The following is an 18,828-nucleotide window of genomic DNA, read 5'->3' as shown; positions in this document are numbered from 1 at the left end:
GGGCGGGCCCTGAGAACAGCCAATGAGCAGCATTTCCAGGCGCCTTCAGGCACCCAATAGGCTGAAGCTCGTCACTCCGCTCCTTATTGGCCAAACCTCTCCACTGCCATTAACGATGCAAGGACGCTCTTTTTGATCCCGCCTCTCTATGGCAGTCAGCGCTTACTGACGGGCGAGGCGGCTCAGCTCCCCCTCTCCGTCCTCCGCGGACTCTATGGCTCCCGGAAGTGCGGCCTGCAGGTTCCGGTGCGCCCATTGGCGGGTGTGGAGAAGAGCGCGGCGTGAGGGACGGCGCCTTGGCCGGGGAATGCTGGTGGCCTTGTGAGCCCGGCCCACTTTCCGCCATGTCCGTCGTGCCGCCCAACCGCTCCCAGACCGGCTGGCCCCGCGGGGTCAACCAGTTCGGGAACAAATACATCCAGCAAAGCAAGCCCCTCACCCTCGAGCGGACCATCAACCTGTGAGTGGGCGCCGGGCTTGGGCACACTTCGTTCCCGGGGAGGGGTTGGAGCCGGTTGGGGGCCCATTTTAAGGCCCGGGCGTATCGTGTGAAACCACTAATACGGGTCGAGTCGGGTGTTCTAACGGCTCGACTCCCTGGGGAGCAAAGGCTTCTGCCCCTCTTTCCCCCCTCGCTCTGCCCGAGGGCGAATTGATACCTCTGGCGATCCAGGGGCTCCTTATTTGGAAGCCCACCTCGTGGTCCTCTCAGGGCCCCTTTTCTTGTCCCACCCGCAGGGAGTTTGTCCCCCGAACGGGCAGCCTTGTTATTATTCCCTGGTGGTCTCCCATCCAGGAAGAGGATGGGACTCTCTTCAGAAGGACTAAAAGGTGCTGGTTTTTTTCCCCAGGAGGCCACTGGACTTATTTGTTTTTGTTTTTGTTTTCCTTTTGAAGACCTTTCTCTTCTCCAAGAAGTTTCTTCCACTCTGACTGGAAGGATTTATATTCTGATGACCCTGAGGACACAGTTAAACCTCCCAAGTGCTTCAAGGACCTTCTAAAACAGTGGTTCTCAACCTTCCCAATGCCACAACCCTTTAATACAGTTCCTCATGTTGTGGTGACACCTAACCATAAAATTGGTGTCTTGGTTCCTAAGACCACCGAAAATATGTGCTTTCCATGTTCTTAGGCGACCCCTGTAAAAGGGTCGTTCGACCCCCAAAGGGGTCCCGACCCACAGGTTGAGAACCACTGCTCTAAAAGGATGCAAATGAATGGAAGGTTTTATACTCCTTGTAGAGAGTTGGTCATTTGCATCCTTTTAGAGGGTTGTTGAGGCCACTTGAGGGTTTGTCTGTGTCCCCATGGTCACCTGAGTGGTGCAAATAATTCCTGCAGTTTTTCCCCCCTCTGGGAATCCGTTCCTATTCCCACATTATTCCAAGGGTGTCCATCCCAAATTGTACAGCTAAAAGTCTGTAGAGATTCTCAGTCATCCAGGCCATGGTTGTCCAAAGGTGCTTTTTCAGGAGGAAACTGGACTTTCTGGTTCTTTCTTTGAAGACGTTTCGCTTCTCATCCAAGCTTCTTCAGTTCTGACTGGACTGTGGGGAATGGAAGAGTTTATATTCTGATGACCCTGAAGACACAGATAAACCTCCAAGTGCTTCAAGGATCCTCTAAAAGGATGCAAATGACCACCTAACTGCAAGGTATATAAATCCTTCCATTCCCCATGATCCAGTAACAGATGAGAAAAGTCTACAGATTTATAGCTATCCAATTTGGGATGAGCACCCTTTGAATGGCGAGGGACTAGGAATGGATTTCTAGAGGAAAAATTGCAGACTACAGGAACCACTTGCACCACTCAGGTGACTCTGAGGACACAGACAAATCTCCAAGTGGCCTCAATGACTCGCTAAAAGAATGCAAATGACTAGCTGTCTGCAAAGAGAATAAAACCTTCCATTCCCCACCATCCAGTCAGAGCTGAAGAAGCTTCCAGTTGCCTCCTGAAAAAGCACCTTTGGGACAACCATGACCTGGATGACTGAGAATCTCTACAGACTTTTAGGAGGACTGAAGTTTGTGATGTTGGGATTTCCTTGTGGCCTCCCTTCCAAGTGCTTAACAGAATGATCTTAATTCTTAACAGATCTTTATTATTATTATTTTTTGTGTGCTGCTCCATGAATTCAACCGATCTTTAATATTTTTCTTGTGTGCTGCTCCACAAACTGTTCAAAATATAGATTGCTTTCTCGCCAGTTTGACTTAACCACTTCTTGCTATATTCATGTATTATTATTTTTTTTGGCAAGATTATGGAGGTAGTTTGCCATTCTTTGCCCAGAAGTTTTTAGTTTCCCAATCTGCTGTTATCACCCCAAATTACCAGGTGGCCCCCTTTAAATAAGGGGTGATTCAGTGTATTGTGGAGATTGTTAGTCATCCGGGTCATAATTGTCTCATAGATGCTTTTTCAAAAGGCAACTGGGAAATGCTCCCTTTTTGAGGATCTGAAAAAATTGCCTTTTGAAAAAGCACCTTTGAGACAACTCATGGTTCAATGTAGTATGAGATACCCCTTCTTCCCAAAGGGTTATTTTGGTATCAGGTTAGTAGCCTGTGTGAATGCAGCTGTTAACTAGATGCTCAGGGGTTCTCTGAGGGAGGAACAAACCACCATGCAAATTGAAATTCCGTTTCTAAGGATGCCTGTGCTGGTCTTCTGACTGGGTTTACTATCTTCTGTGCATGATGTAAACAATGATGAAGGCTTAACCATACATGTGCTGCTAATTACTTTTGCATGGTTTGCACCCAGTTCATATGTTGGACACTTTTTTGAGAAAACATGTACCTAATCCATGTGTGTACTTTTTTGTGCTTAGACTCCTGACCCAAACCTATAGGCATGCGTCCTTGTTTTGCAGCACATGATTTATGATAAGTATGTATGCAGCATCATGTATTTGGTTTGCATTCATAATTTGTGCTATAGTTTGATAGTAACTTGTAAATAAGTGTATGAATTATTAAGGTGAAACTTAAGATGATGTGAACATTTTAGGTGCTAAGAGTAACATCTGCCCAATAATTTTTCTGCAAAGCAGACGATTAAGCATAGTAAAAGCACAATCTTTGATTTGGGAGTTTTTTTTTTTATTAAGTGCCGGAATGGTACAGCGGTTTCTTAAATCTTAGCTAATTTAAGATACGTAGATTTCAATTCCTGTTGGCTGGGGTATTCTGGGAGTTGGAAATACACATAACATAAAGTTGCTAAGTTTGCTAAGATTGAGAAACGTTAATATAGATCTTTAAGTGAACAGCCTTTTGAAACTATCCATGAAACTAAATCAGCTGACCCTTATCATTAATAACTTCCAGTTTTTAAGAAACACTTAAAAAAAACACTGGAGCTCTAAAACCTTAGTTTTGTAACTGAAAGTAAATTTCCTTCTTCAACTTGACACTTCCTAATGTGTCCCGCACAGCTCAATATATCTTTAAGTGGATTGTCAGCTGTAAAGCTTGAGTATTTTATTTCACATTTTTCTCCATCCTCCAGATTAGGGAAAATGTGCTATAGATGCATTTTGAGATGGGCATAGAGCTGATAGTGAATTTACGGCTATCCTTATCAGAAATATCTCTTTTCAAACGATCAGTTGAATCTCATCAGTCTCTTAAGAACCATCAATCTTTTGGGTGTTTTAGAAAAACATTTTTTTCTACTCTCCAGAGCTCATGAGAAGTACCGTAAATCTTATGCTGCAGTGGTAGTAGAGGCTCATGATAGCTGACAGATGCTGACTTTGGTGCAGCTACGTTACAGCTCTGTTCCTTACCTGCATCATAGAAAAGCCATTATTGCTATGATACAATCGCAGATCAATCTATGAAAAAGTTAAGAACTCCCAACTCTACAGCTCTCCATCCCATGTCTTCATTAAGCTGTGTAATGTCCCTTCTTCTTAGTATTTGCTTAGTTGTATCTTTATAGCTAAAGCAGCAGTTGCTTTAATTGTAAAGATAAAAATAAATCATATTCCTTAGCCAGCTAGAAAGGCCAGAAGTATAACTTGATTTGTTTACTCGCAGTTAGGAAATGGAGAGCTAAAACAGATTCTGGTTTCCGTTCACAACTCAAACTGAGAACTCTTTCTGCAGTCTGCCTGATTCCCTTGTTACAAGGAAGTGATGGGGGCAATCAGAGCCTTCTTGCTGCTATTTTCTTCTTCATATTATCTGCCTAACAATAAATTACCCAGGAGAGTCAGGCTGCTGAAATACCCTGCTTTTGTTTTCTCCAAGTAATTCAATTTCAATATAAGCAATTCATCTTAGATTTAACCATAGTAACAGAGGTACAGTGGTGAGTTGCAGGCGGTACCCCCCGGTACGGGCGTACCGGTGCCTACCCGGAGCACCGGGTATCGTTCCAGTACGTACAGTGCCTACGCAATGCACCGCCAAGCAGCTGGAGTGTTGCAGAGGCTCACGGAGGCGTCACTGGAGGGTAAGACGCGTGTGCACATGTGCTGCGCACGTTTATGTGGAGGACACCGGGCCCCGTTACAACCAGAATCCGGAACCCACCACTGCGGAGATAGATGAATATTTCTGTAATAATCTTGTTTTGGAAGGGGAGGTGTCATAAATCCAGGAGTGTCTCCTTTTTGGAAATAAATACACACTACTAACGAGTTACAATTTGTATCTAGCGAACTGTGATAAAATCCTGAAATAGTTTCCATGAGAATTGTGTGCTGTTAAGATGTCCTTCCATCTTTCCAGGTACCCACTGACAAATTATACCTTTGGGACCAAGGAACCCCTCTACGAGAAGGACAGTTCGGTAGCCGCCCGATTCCAGCGCATGAGGGAAGAATTTGACAAGATTGGGATGAGGCGGACCGTTGAGGGGGTCCTCATTGTGCACGAACATAGGCTGCCTCACGTTCTACTCTTGCAGCTGGGCACAACCTTCTTCAAACTGTGAGTCGACGTCCCTTTCATGGTTTTCTTAAGCCAAAGCTGTCCAGCTGTTTGTCAAGGACACTTGGCAAGATCTTGGGTGGCAATACTCACACTGAGCAGGGAGCTGGACCAGGGGAGCTGCAAAGTTTCTTCCCAAACTGGGGAGCCACAAAAAAAGAAGATTATGCAAGTAGTCCACGACTTACGACCACAATTGAGCCCAACATTTATGTTGTTGAATGAGACATTTGTTAAGCGAGTTTTGCCCCATTTTACTACAATTCTTGCCACAATTGTTAAGTGAATCACTGAAGCTGATAAGTCAGTAACCTGGTTGTTAAGTGAATCTGACTTCTCCATCGGCCTTTGCTTGTCAGAAGGACCCAAAATGGGATCCCATGAACTTGGGGCACAACAACGGTGATAAGTATGAACCGGTTGCCAAGCTTCTGGATTTTGTTCACACGATCGTGGGGCTGCTACAAAGGTCATAACTGTGAAAAATGGTCGTAACTCACTTTTTTTTAGTGCTTAACTTTGAACGGTCACTAAGTGAACTAATGTAAGTCGAGGACTACCTGTAGTAGTAGCACATCTCTGAAGGGTAGTAGTGGCAGGTAGGGACAAAATAGAAACACCATTTCTCCTAGTACCCCCAGGCCTTTGTGGTTTGTCAGGAACCAGTGATTATTAGGTAAAGTAAAAGTTCCCCTCGCGCATGTGTGCTAGTCGTTCCTGACTCTAGGGAGCAGTGCTCATCTCCGTTTCAAAGCTGAAGAGCCAGCATTGTCCGAAGATGTCTCCATGGTCATGTGGCCAGCATGACTCAACCCCGAAGGTGCATGAAGCGCTGTTATCTTCCCACAAAAGTGGTCCCTATTTTTCTACTTGCATTTTTAATGTACTTTCGAACTGCTCGGTTGGCAGAAGCTGGGACAAGTAACGGGAGCTCACTCCGTTACATGGCACTAGGGATTTGAACTGCTGAACTGCCGACCTGATTGACAAGTTCAGCGTCTTAGCTACTGCACCCCTTTCAGTGACTTGTTAGGTGCCTTCTTGTCCAACACTTGTTTTTGAGATGAGCTTTCTTTCTGATTGTTCTGTAGCATTCAGAAAATCACAGTTCCTACAGTTCCTCGTTTTTCTCTTTTCTCCTATGGCCGCCTCTATGTTAGAAAGTACCCTGCATCTTTTAGAAATAATTGATACCGATAATCCTCGACCTACGGCCAGTCCCCAGCTACTTATAACTCAGATTCAAAGTTTGGATGGCTGCTCCCTGCAGTCACATGATCACATTTTGGTTGCTTGGCAACCAGCTTACATTTGTGGTTCACATGACTGCAATATATGCGAACATGCCATTTTTCCTTGCAGCTGTCGTTTGTTTCCATTTTCCAGAAAAAAGCTGCCCCTTGCCAAATAGTGGGCTCTCATAGCGACTGTGGTGTTCATTTAACAACTGGCTGGCTAGGGAATTCTGGGAGCTGAAGTCTATATCTTAAATTTGCCAAGGTTGGGAATTTCATGGAAATTCCAAGCTCTAGAAAAGTTGGAAATAACTGATCTGGGCAGATCATCTGCCTGCCAGCAATTCTGGATTCTGTCCTGGATTTAACTTATTTAAGTTATTAGCCCATATCTAGTCCATTTACCTGTTCAGGTACTGATCTAGGATATCCACTGCCTGAAGTGGATAAAATGGAGTCTTCAAATCAATGACCCTTTAGCCCTCATCTTTGGATAATTCCTCCCACCATCTTCAGGTATGGTAAATGCCAGTTATTCAGACATTCGGGGAGAAAATTAGGGCCTAAGAAATGATGCATTTACTGGTTATGGCTTTCATAATAATTGCTGAACAATTATTGTTCAACATCCCTTTTTGGAAAACTTTAGATAGGAAGTGTATCACTTTAAAACAACATTGTTAAGTATAGAATACTGAGCCATAACCTTAATTTTTTGCATTGAAAAAGCTTTGGAATAGTTCAAGCATTGTCTGTAATAATATTTTCTCTAAAATATTCTCAATATTTTAAAAAAAGAAACACAATATAGATATTATTAGTAATTCTCCTGCTTAAAGTGTGTTAGCATCTCTGCTTCATGACTTAATGTGTGAATTCTTTACAATTTAAGCTTACATATTAGTTTTATATTTTTGCCTCTATAAAATGAAGTGACAATATTTTAAAAAACATCTTTTATGTTTTCATCAGGCCGGGTGGTGAGCTTAATCCCGGAGAGGATGAGGTAGAAGGTCTTAAACGTTTAATGACAGAGGTAAGCACTGCATTTATTCAAATTATTATTCTAAGAAATAATCATTTGGAGAAGGAGCAGCCTGGAAAGATAGAATAGAATAGAATTGCTTATTTGCCAAGTGTTATTGGACACACAAGGAATTTGTCTTTGGTGCATGCTCTCAGTGTAAGAAAAAGAAAAGATACAATCATCACGAATCATACGGTACCACACTTAATGATAGTCATAGGGTACAAATAAGCAATCAAATCATACTAGGAAACAATATAAATTGTAAAGATACAAGCAACAAAGTTAGTCATATGTGGGAGGAGATGGGTGATAGAAAAGATGAGAAGATTAATAGTAATAGTAATGCAGACTTAGTGAATAGTTTGACAGCGGTGAGGGAATGATTTGTTTAGCAGAGGGATGGCTTTTGGGAAAAAAACTGTTCTTGTGTCAAGATGTTCTCCCTTTTTCTCTGCAAGACATTTTGGATTCCCCTCTGTCTTCCTGTAAGTATAGGAAAAAGCGAATACATGTTTTGCATTAGAAATTCGAATAAACTGTTTAAAACAAGACATTCCTTTGCCTCAGGTCTTCACTTTCTCAGAATGACTTAAAAACGACATCGTGAAAATGTTCGTATACAATGTTTAATATTGGTTCATTACCCTTCCTGTACTTTGAAGACAAACCATACACCACAATTCTCAAATATGAGACTAGGAATAAGTCTATTCTTATTCCAGGTGGCAGAATTGTAGTTAGCGATTCAAAAGAGCAGGAACTATTTTATACATGGTTCACTCCAAATATTTAGGACCTTATTGCTAGTTTTGTCACTGGTAGTAAAAGTAAATGTGAATTCAATTGTCTAACTTTTCCAAAGATTTCACACGTAATATAGGAATGTTATTTATGTGTAAATAAATTAATCTGTAACTCATTTAAAGTAATAAAATAATTTTGAATCTGAATAAAGATGGCAAATAAAATTGGATGTTTTATTATTTTTACCCATATATCAATTTTTTCCTAGGATGTGGAAGGGAGATCTAAAGTACCTCCTTTCACTTCAGATTCCGTGTGAGAGTGTGTGTGTGTGTGTATGTATGTGTGAAGTTGCATTATTACATGGGTTTTAAAAAGTGGTTTAGAACAAATAAAATCATTCTCAGAAATATGTTTCAGGAATATCCAGTGGATATATAGTTCTGGGCTGTTTCAGTTACTCTTATAAGGATTTACTGGAAGAAGGTGCTCTAGAGATTTGGGGAAAATACATGTGTTGCAGTGAAAAATAACTGTCAGGTCAGATGGTAGATATGCTCTTAATAAACTAGAGTGCAACTCTTGGCAAGCCCCTGAATGCTTCTTAAATAATCTTAATTAATAGTTGATACAAAAAAATGCTGACTGCTGGCCTTAATGCGGAGCCAATTATATTCTGCCTCAGTGAATTGCCTGGAAATGCATTTAAGACTTTATCTGAAATCTGTATTTTGACAGATACTAGGACGTCAAGATGGCGTCCTTCAAGACTGGGTCATTGATGACTGCATTGGTAACTGGTGGAGACCGAATTTTGAGCCCCCACAGGTGAGAATGCAAGCCCACCCTTTATTTTAAACCAATGATTCTCAAATGTGGCCACTTAAAGATGTGAGGAATCCTGGGAGCTGCAATCCACAGACCTTATAGTGGTCAAGAAACACTGATTTAAATGATAATTACATGACTCGATCTGTTCAAAAAGTGAATTAATTGTCGATGCCAAGTAAATAACCCTTTTTATTGTTTCCCACAGTACCCATATATTCCAGCTCATATTACAAAGCCAAAGGAGCACAAGAAGCTCTTCTTGGTTCAGCTCCAAGAAAAAGGTAAGCAGCAGGTTCTTACGGCTTTATTTCCTGGAAATGGGAGAGCAGAGTTCAAGGTAAATGTCAAGGAGACCAGGACCATGTAGCCCAGCCTGTATCCTGTGGGTACTGCCCCTGCCTAATGTTTAGATGACCTCTTCTCACTCATGGTCAATACCTGTCCTACCTCCAGAAGAAACGGGACCTGATCACTCTTGGCCACAAGCTTTTTGTGAAACAATGGAATGGAATGGAATAGAAAATATGGAATAGGGATAGGATAGAATAGGATAGGATAGAAATAGAATATCATTCTTTATTGGTCAAGTGTGATTGGACACACAAGAAATTTGTCTTTGGTGCATATGCTCTCAATGTACATAAAGAAAAATAAAATAGTACATTCATCAAGAATCATAAGATACAACAGTGATAGTCATAGGTTACTAATAAGCAATCAAATTATACTAGGAAACAAAACAATATAAATGTTAAAGATACAAGCAATACGGTTATAGTCATAAGTGGGAGGATATAGGTAATAGGAAGGATGGGAAAAATAGTAGTAATACAGTCTTAGTAGATGATTTGGCAGTGTTGTGGGAATTAGTTGTTAAGCAGAGTGATGGCATTAGGGAAAAAACTGTCCTTGTGTCTAGTTGTTCTGGTGTGCAGAGCCCTATAGCGTCCTTTTGAGTGTAGGAGTTGAAACAATTTATGTCCAGGATGCGAGGGGTCTGTAGATATTTTCACAGCCCTCTTTTTGACTCATGCAGTGTACAGGTCCTCAAGGGAAGGCAGGGTGGTAGCCATTATTTTTTCTGCAGTTCTAATTATCCGTTGAAGTCTGTGTCTGTCTTGTTTGGTTGTAGAACCAAACCAGATATCTGGAGATTCTGTCATCCAGGTCATAGTTGTCTCAAAGGTGCCCCCCCCCCGCCAAAGGCAACTGGACTGTTTTTTCCTTGAGGAAGATATTTTGCTTCTCATCCAATAAGCCATCCCTCCACCATCCAGCCAAACTGAAGGATCTTCTTGGATGAAAAGCAAAATATCTTTTTCAAAGAAAAAACAGTCCATTTGCCTTTTGAAATAAAAAAAGCAGCTTTGAGACGATCAATAGACAGTGGTACAAAGTCATTCTGATTTATTTTTCACACGCTACCCGTGCAGTGGTGGTTGCTCCCAAGTTCAGCACCTTTGTGAGATTTTAATCGGGTGGTTTTTCCTTGTAAAAACTCCCAACCCTTGCATCAGAGGCTTGGCTTCAAATATCAGCCCCAGCTTGCTAGGCTATAGGTGATAGATACAGCAAGTCCTAGATTTACATCAGTTCCTTTAGCGAATTCAAAGTCATGGCACTGCTAAAAGAACAAAACAAAAAAGACTTAATGACCAGTCCTTGCATTTACAACCGTCACAACATCCCCATGGCCATGTGATGAGAATTCTTGTCAACCGGCATGTACTTAACAATGTCTGCACCATCCCAGGTTCCTAGGATGGCCATTTGTGAACTTCCCAGCAAGCTTATGACACGCAAGGTCAATGAGGGAAGCCCAGATTTACTTAAGGACCACAACAAAAAAGGTTGTAATATGAGGTGCGACTCACTTAGCAACCACCTTGCTTAGCAGTGGAGGTTCCAATCCCAATAGCGGTTTTTAAATTGAGGAACTGCCTTTGTTTAATCCAACAATAATTGGAAACTTGTGCCTTTCCTGGTTCTGCCCAGGAGCCTTGCATTAATGTTACACTGCTTTTCCTTCAGTATAACAGTTTTACCTATTGATCCGTACTTGTGGTCCTTGATGTATGACCACAGTTGAGCCCAAAGTTTTATGTTGCTTAGTGAGATATTTGTCAAGTGAGGTTTACCCCATTTTATGACTTTTCTTGCCACATTTGTCAAGTGAATCACTGCAGTTGTTAAATTAGTAATATGATTATTAAGTGAACCTGGCTTCCCCATTGACATTGCTTGTCAGAAGGTCACAGAAAGTGATCAGATGAACCCAGCACACTGCAACTGTCATAAATGTGAGCCAGTTTTTGCATCCAAATTTTGATCATATGACCATGGAGATGCTAGATAGTCGTAGGTGTGAAAAATGGTCATGAGTCACATTTCAGTGCTGTTGTAACTTTGAACGGTCACTCAATGAACTGTTGTAAGTCGAAGACTGCATGTATTGCTCCAAGAACTACATTTAGCTAGGTGACTATGCGTTCCTTTTGAATTTAGCTAACTTGCTGAACTTTTCTGAAGACCAATCCAGGCAGTGTTAATGTCTGAATGCGCATTTTTCTAAATATTTTGCAATGAATGCAACAGGCTTTAAATAATGGAAACCCCTTTTTATCATACTTTCTGATCTGTGCATCGGTGGTGACGGGAATAGCAGAAGGCAAATTATTTTATTCTGCTTGTGCTATGAACCAGATGAAGGACAAACTTAAGTTTCTTCTTCCCTTGAATTTGTTCCAGCTTTGTTTGCGGTCCCCAAAAACTACAAGCTAGTAGCTGCTCCTTTATTTGAGCTTTACGACAACGCGCCAGGCTACGGTCCTATCATTTCCAGCCTCCCGCAACTTTTGAGCAGGTAGAGTACACTTGCAGCTCTGTGTTACGTGGGAAATGGAGGTGCTTTCTTGAACCCCCATCTTTTAATTCCAGGGGAGGAGCTAGACGGTCTTTTTAAAGAAGGAGAGCTTGGATCAAGTCAGGGTGGATTCCATTTAAATCAAGTCCACAATTTAAATCACTAGTAAAAAGGCTCGATTTTTAATTTTTAAAAGGCAACTGTCATTTCTTCTGTGCGCTGCTTGGGGAATCCAAGCATGGGTTAACTTTCTCCATTAGCCTAGAGACTGAGTTATGCAAATTTATGGCCACGTCTCCTCTGAGTGGACTGGTTCAGTTTTTTAACTCAGTCCAGCCTAAAGAGACACAAAATAATTCTCTGTAGGTTACTAGACAAATTCTTCATTATTATTTATGCTAACAGGCGCTGTCATGATGGATCTGAAATGACAGGTGCTCTTTAATATTATATTTATAAGCTGCTTAGAAGGTTTCACTTTCATTTTTACTGCTCGCCCTTCCTCCTCACACTTAGAGCCTGGTGGTACAGATGCATTTCTCTTCCAACAATCATACAGTTTGTACTGTACATAGATTTGCAAAGCAATTGGATAAAAGAATATTCCTGAACTTTGTTTTATGATTTATATCAAGGTTGCTGTGAAATTGTGTGAATGCATCAATGCAGTGCATGTTATCTCAGCTTGTAAAGCTTGTATTCATTGAATGAGCTTATCAAAAATGTAAATATTGAAGAATATACAGCCTCATGCTACATAATTAAGCTCCATTTCATGCTGAAGAAACTGAATTATTAACGTATCTTAAATAGAAAACCACCTTTAGATAGATTTTTTACTCCGAAAGCATTTTATTAAAATAAATTTGATTAAAAAAATCGATTTAAATTAAAAAAAAATCCAATTTAAATGAAAGAAATCTGATTATTATTTTTTTGAATCATTGATTTTTATCCATCCTGGATCAAATTAACTTAAGAAGGAAAGCTTACTCCCTCTCTTTCTGTGCAACTATTTGATTTGAGATTGTGAGGGGGAAAAAAGTTTTGTGGAGCAAAGGAATATACATTTTCTTCTCTTGACCATGTCTTATCACTAGTGATACATATTCTGTAAGTCTGCAGCGTTACTCTTGGATGATGATGTTGCTGATTCAGTCTGAGATTCTGGAATTCTGCTCTTAACACTATTATTAAATTTCTACACCGCTCATCGCATCTAAGTGGCTCTGGACAGTTGCACAACAGCATCCAGCATAACGAAAACCACATAAATACCCAAATCAAAGCAGAGCTGAAAAACAAAGCTAAAACAAGTTAAAATGTACAAGTAAAAATAAATCAGGTTAAAATTCAAAGGCTAGGTGGTTAACCAGGCATTTCTAGCCCTTTGGCTGATAAAAAGTGCGGATTTATGCAGATGGTCCATCCTTCATCTCCTTCACTGAGTTTTGAAGTCTGAGACACTGAAACTTTTTCAGGAGTTCTCATTAATGGAGTTGCAAATGTAGCAATAATGCCTGAGAGCTGAACAAGTAAAAAGTCTTGCCATCCAAAATTGTCCATTTGCTTCCAGATTTTGAAAATTCAGTCTTGCAGGGCTCAAGGGATCAGAAATGCCAACCAAGGGCTGCCTGTATTCTCAGTAGGAGAGGAGGCAAAAGTCCCAATTGTATTCTGACCTAGGCTTCTCCAAACCGCAAAGCAGGCTCCTTGTCTTGACAAAATACCCTGTTTATCAATTTACTGTGAATTCCTCTCATTCACTTCCAGCAAAGTCTTTCAAGGGTTAATATACAGTCACAGACCTTATCTGGCTTGGGGAGCTGCCAGGCCAGTATCTTCAAAACTTGGCAAGGAGCCTCTGAGTTACCAACCAATTAAGTGAACTAATTATCTCCTGTAAACTCCCCTCCCCTTTTTCTGCTCTTTTATTTCCTCTGGGAAGGCTATTCATTGTCCACCTTGTGGCCTTCCCAAGTTGACCCCTGTTCTTTAGCTGTTCCCTTTGTCTGTCAACTCTCTACATGGGCACACTGGGAACAGGCTCCAGCTGTTCATCTGCCTCACTGATGTCTGCCTCTGAAGTCTGTTGATAACTGGCATACGACTCTGGCCCCCTTTCTGCCTCCGACACAGCCCTCATCAGAGCCTTCCCCAGCCTCTAGTACTGGCCCATGTTCCTCCCCAACCTCCTCACTGTCCGAATCTGCTGCCAGCTCTGTTGGGTGCTGGCGGGCCACAACAAATTGCTATGAACCATGTACGTCGCCTAAATTGTGCTCCAAAATTTTTCGAGGTGCACAGAGAGAGCGCCAACATGCAAACAATTTTTTAGGAATTAAAAAAAAACCTTTTAAATTGAGAATATAAAATAATTCAGTTTATCCTCTTTTCTTTCCACTCTCTTTGGCAGGTTCAATTTTATTTACAACTGAATTTCCTGAAGTGTGAGTAGAAGCCGTCTCTGTGAGAACAGCTTTAAAATGTAGAAGAGAAAATGTGACGCAAGGATTTTTTTAAATGTTTTTCTTTCTCCTTTGAATTTTCCCCCTCCCCTCCCCAACTTTCTACTATCTGAATAGGAAAGAGAATCTTGACTGTTTAGACAATGGGATAAGAACTGTATTTGCATTTTAATCACTTACGTTGTGATAGTCACCTGATTTTTTTTAAATAACATTAAACAAAAATGGACTCAGTTGTGCATTGACATGTGGCTCTTTTTTATTACACGTAAGGGAAATTTCTATCCATTGGTTGATTGGCACCATAGTATTCGGGGGTGAGGGCGCTTAATGGAGGTGGTCTTCAGTGTTTTAACCATGTCTTGGAAAATAAAATAAAACATATTTAGACCAGATAATAAGTGGGTATCGCTTGAGGATTTCTGAAAAATTGCATGGCTGAAATTTGAGGTAGTTTTTCGCCAGAAGATTTGAATCTGTAGTTTTGTCTAGAAAAGCTGGCAAAAAGGTGGGCTAGATACCAGTTGGTTTGGTTTAGTGGTTAAGGCATTGGGGTAGAAACCAGGAGGCTCTGAGTTCTAATCCTGCCTTTGGCCCAAAGCCCACTGAATGAACTTGGGCCAGTCTCACTCAGCCAGCCTTAGGAAGGAGGCAGTGGCAAACCACTTGTGAAAGTTAGGAGAAAGGGGGAGAAGGAGGAAAAGAATTAAAAGTGGAATTTTTGAGAGCCCAAGAGGAAACGGTGAAAAGAGGAAGAAAGGGAAAAAGAGTTACGTTAGTAGACTAAAGAGAATAGTAGCAAGATTGTTATTGCGATGTAACTAATTAAGAAATAAAGAAATGATAGTAGATTGTTAATTGTAGAAAAAAATTGAAAGAAATGCTCTCTATGTTTAAATTGAATTAGAGCAGTGTTTTTCAACCACTGTGCCGCGGCACACTAGTGTGCCGTGACATACTATAAGGTGTGCCGTGGGAAAAACACCTGCCTATAGTCAATATAGGCACAGAGTTAAATTTTTTTAACATTTTCTAATGGTGGTGTGCCTCGTGATTTTTTTCATGAAAAAAGTGTGCCTTTGCACAAAAAAGGTTGAAAAACACTGAATTAGAGGATGTATGCTGTTTACAGCAAAATATACCAATGGAGAAAATAAGAAATGAAAATTTGGTGTAACTTCGAAGGGGCAATGGAAGATGTTTATATATTAAGAAAAAATAACTATAAAGAAGAAAAATAATGGAAAAAAATAATTTGGCTGAAAGTGAAAATGAAACTTATTGTAAAAAGGACTATGTAAATGGGAGGATGTAAAAGAAAAGACTCAGACAATTCTTTGTTCCTATAATATGTATAATTTGTATTAAAAAATAAAAAACCTTGAATGGGCAAACCACTTCGGAAAAAAATTTGGCAAGAAAACTGCAGGGACTAGTCTGGGTGCTTACCAAGGGAAAAAAGGGAGGGAAGGAGGAAAGTGAGGGAGGGAAAGAAGGAAGGAAGGAAAGGGTATCCCATTGCATCGAACTTACTCAGCTCTTGCCATTCCATTTTTCTCTCTGCCTTCCATAGAACTGAAGAGGAAGGAAGCTAAAGAAGTATAAACTAAATATACAGGACTACTCAGAGTGAGCAAGTGACCCCTGAGTTTCAAATTGTGTCATGCCTCCTATCAGCTGAGGCCAGCAAATTCATTTCTACAGGCTTCTGTACAAAAATGCTGATTTCTGGCTCACATATTGTTGCTGCATTGCAGAGAAGTAATTTTCACGTTTAATATTTGTACTCCATGATGATGACTAGCTTGGCCAGTTTGGCTTCCGGGGGCCATGTGATTTTGTCGGTTCAAGGCTTCCATTTTACTGTCAAAATAAGTATGTCTGAATAATGGGGACTCCCTTTCATGTTTAAATTGTATTTTGGTTTATTGCTATGCTACTGCAGGTAGTCCTCAATTTAGGACCGCAATTGAGCCCAGGATTTATGTTGCTAAGTGAGAAATTTGTTTATTGAGTTTTGCCCTATTTTACAACTTTTCTTGCCATAGTTGTTAAGTGAATCATTACAGTTGATTCACAGTGGTTAAGTGAATTTGGCGTCCCCATTGAATTTGCTGGTCAGAAAGTTGCAAAAGGGGATCACATGAGCCCAGGACACTACAACCGTCATAAATGTGAGTCAGTTGTCAAGCATCCCATGGGGGTGCTGCAACAGTCAATACAGGAGGTGTGAAAAATGGACAAAAGTCACTTTTTTCAATGCCGTTGTAACTTTGAATGGTCACTAAGTGAATTGTTGTAACTACCTGTATATATTTTTTAAAAAGCATTCATTCTGACTCCTTGAAAATGGCAATTGCGTATGCATTTGTCGGTTAGATTCATACACACTTCATTGACCAAACCACAATATAGAAGTGCTATAAAAACTAGTTTTGTTTATTCCTAAACAGGTAGATAGGAAAGTAGATTCGTATTAGGAAACTTGTCATGCATGTAAGTTTCATGTACACTAACACACACACAAACTGTGTGTGTGTATATATGTATATGTGTGTATATATGTATATATGCAGGTCTTGGTGTATTTGGGTCTTTTCCCATGTAAGATTGAAAGTATCTTGCCGACGTTTCGATGAGGTCAGACTTGTCATCTTCAGGCTGATGCCTTTGGCTTCGTGCTTGTGCGAGCAAAGCGTGCTCGGAGCTGCCGTGTATATGTATATAAACATGTGTATGTGTTTGTGTGTGTGTGTGTATAGACAGACACACAAACACACATACATATGTATACAGACATACACACACAAACAAGTGTATGTATACTACATAAAGATAACACGAAAACAAATTCAGTTCCTGGACTGTCAAGCCTAGCCAGAAATGATGGAAGTTGCCTTAAGAAGAACCCAAACACCTGGCAGTTGGCAGCTGCTGTACCAGGTGCTTCATTTCACAGCGCTTCAAAGCAATCCGACCCAGGCAGACTGACATTTTTACAGTCCCAAAGCAGCACCTGACGGGCCGTGGTGCAAGAGGAGGCGTTGCTTGACGGGAAAGACCAAAGTCTAGAGGCCACACGGAGCAGCAACGTGTGACGTTTGGTAGCCTGAACGAAGGGCTGAAAAGGGTGAATCACCAGGACAGGATGTGACTCTTCAAGGCAGGGCTCAACTGCCTGGGAGGGAAGCTTTTTGCTTGTATGTTTATATTCCAGGAGTTCAAAGCTGCTTAGGGAGCCCGCCTTCTACTGCAGGGCTGGGGGATTCGGTGTTCTGACCGAGGCTTCACAAAATCACAAAGGCGACTCCTTGTCCCGACAAAACTCCTTTGTATTAAGCTAATGTGAATTCCTCTCATTCCCATCCAGCAAAGTCCTGGCAAACCGTCTTTTTTTTTTTTAAAGTTAAGTATTTTATTATCAAAATTATTACATTCCTTGTGAAAAGTTCAAATATTACAGCACAGTGTACAACTCCACTTGAGGGTAGCACTGCAGCCCCCCTGCACTCCTGACTTCCCGGTGGATTCCTACCCTTCCCAGCACCCTGAATAAGTGGGATGCTTCATATCTCTGCCTGCCGATCTCCAGACGGATCCTTGCAATGCTGCAAACAGTCTTTCAAGGTTGAATTTACAACCACAGACCTTATCAGGCTTGGAGAGCTGTCAGGCTGATATCTCCCAAACGCAACGCTGTACAAGAAAATACTTGGCAAGGAGTCTCTGAGAATCACGAACAAATCTTTACACTAATTAAGCAAACTAATTGTCTCCTGCAAACTTCCCTCCCCTTTCGCTCCTCTTTTATTTCCTCTGGGAGGGGCCATTCATCTTCCACCTGTGGCCTTACTCCCAAGTCGACCCCTGATCTTTAGCTGTTCCCTTCTCCTTGCAGCTCTGCAAACGCACACACTGGGAACAGGCTCCAGCTGTTCATCTGCCTCACTGATGTCTGACTTGGAAGTAGCTGATAACTTGTCAGATGGCCTTGGCTCCCTCTCTGCCTCCGACACAGAGCCCTCATCCCAGCCTTCCCCAGACTCCAGGACTGGCCCATCTCCCTCCCCAACCTCCTCACTGTCCGACTCTGCCGCCAGCTCTGCTGGCAAGCCACAACATTCTGGAAGTCCACAAGTCTTTAAAGTGGATAAGTTTGGGGCAGGGGTGGATTCCGGCAGGCACTACTGCTGGTTTGCTTGTGGGCACGCAATTACAATTGTTTTGTGCATGCGCAGAACTGAAAAATGAGCTAGTTTGGGGGCGTGGCATGCCTGGGTTGCTGCCGGTTCCAGCGACCCAGGCTGCCAAACCACTACCGGTTTGGCCGCAGCAGAGGAATGAAAGAGCCACACGCGGTTGCTGACCCCTGCCTTATCCAGAGCCCGGCCCAAGAATTCCTCGCCCTCCCCCACTTCCCCGAACTTTGAAAGAAGAGACTAGAGCAGAGGTGTCCAAACCTGGGATCTTTTAAGACTTGTGGACTTCAACTCCCAGAATTCCTCAGCATGGCTGGCTGGGGAATTCTGGGAGTTGAAGTCCACAAGTCTTAAAAGTTCCCACGTTTTGATACCCCTGGACTAGAGACTGTCACTTATCTGACAGTCTAACTTCAGCTTGAGGGGGAGGGCTGGACTAGAAGACCTCAAAGGGTCCTTTCCAGCTCTCTCCTACTCTAAGAACCAGCCCCAAGGCGCAAGGGGG

General features: G+C 41.7%; 1 protein-coding gene across 1 annotated transcript; it reads left to right on the top strand.

The window, feature by feature from the left end:
* Positions 1-197: 197 nt before the first annotated feature.
* On the top strand, positions 198-14,357 carry NUDT21 (nudix hydrolase 21). The gene is made up of 7 exons (XM_014065201.2): positions 198-460; positions 4,753-4,953; positions 7,161-7,224; positions 8,701-8,790; positions 8,999-9,074; positions 11,542-11,656; positions 14,073-14,357. The coding sequence occupies exons 1-7, from the start codon at positions 345-347 to the stop codon at positions 14,092-14,094; spliced, it is 684 nt and encodes a 227-aa protein (XP_013920676.1). The 5' UTR covers positions 198-344; the 3' UTR covers positions 14,095-14,357.
* Positions 14,358-18,828: the final 4,471 nt, after the last annotated feature.

The sequence above is a fragment of the Thamnophis sirtalis genome, unplaced genomic scaffold (genome assembly GCF_051295495.1).
Source record: "Thamnophis sirtalis isolate CommonGarterSnake01/CBP01778 unplaced genomic scaffold, rThaSir2_p1.2 scaffold_14, whole genome shotgun sequence".
Lineage (NCBI taxonomy): Eukaryota > Metazoa > Chordata > Lepidosauria > Squamata > Natricidae > Thamnophis > Thamnophis sirtalis.
Note: the sequence above shows the minus strand (reverse complement) of the source record. Positions and strands in the feature narration are given on the sequence as shown.

Excerpts from the sequence above, each read along its gene's own strand:
- NUDT21 (XM_014065201.2), top strand. The coding sequence starts at position 345 with ATGTCCGTCGTGCCGCCCAACCGCTCCCAGACCGGCTGGCCCCGCGGG. Across the intron at positions 9,075-11,541 it reads GGTTCAGCTCCAAGAAAAAG|CTTTGTTTGCGGTCCCCAAA; the intron begins GTAAGCAGCAGG and ends AATTTGTTCCAG. Across the intron at positions 11,657-14,072 it reads CTCCCGCAACTTTTGAGCAG|GTTCAATTTTATTTACAACT; the intron begins GTAGAGTACACT and ends TCTCTTTGGCAG.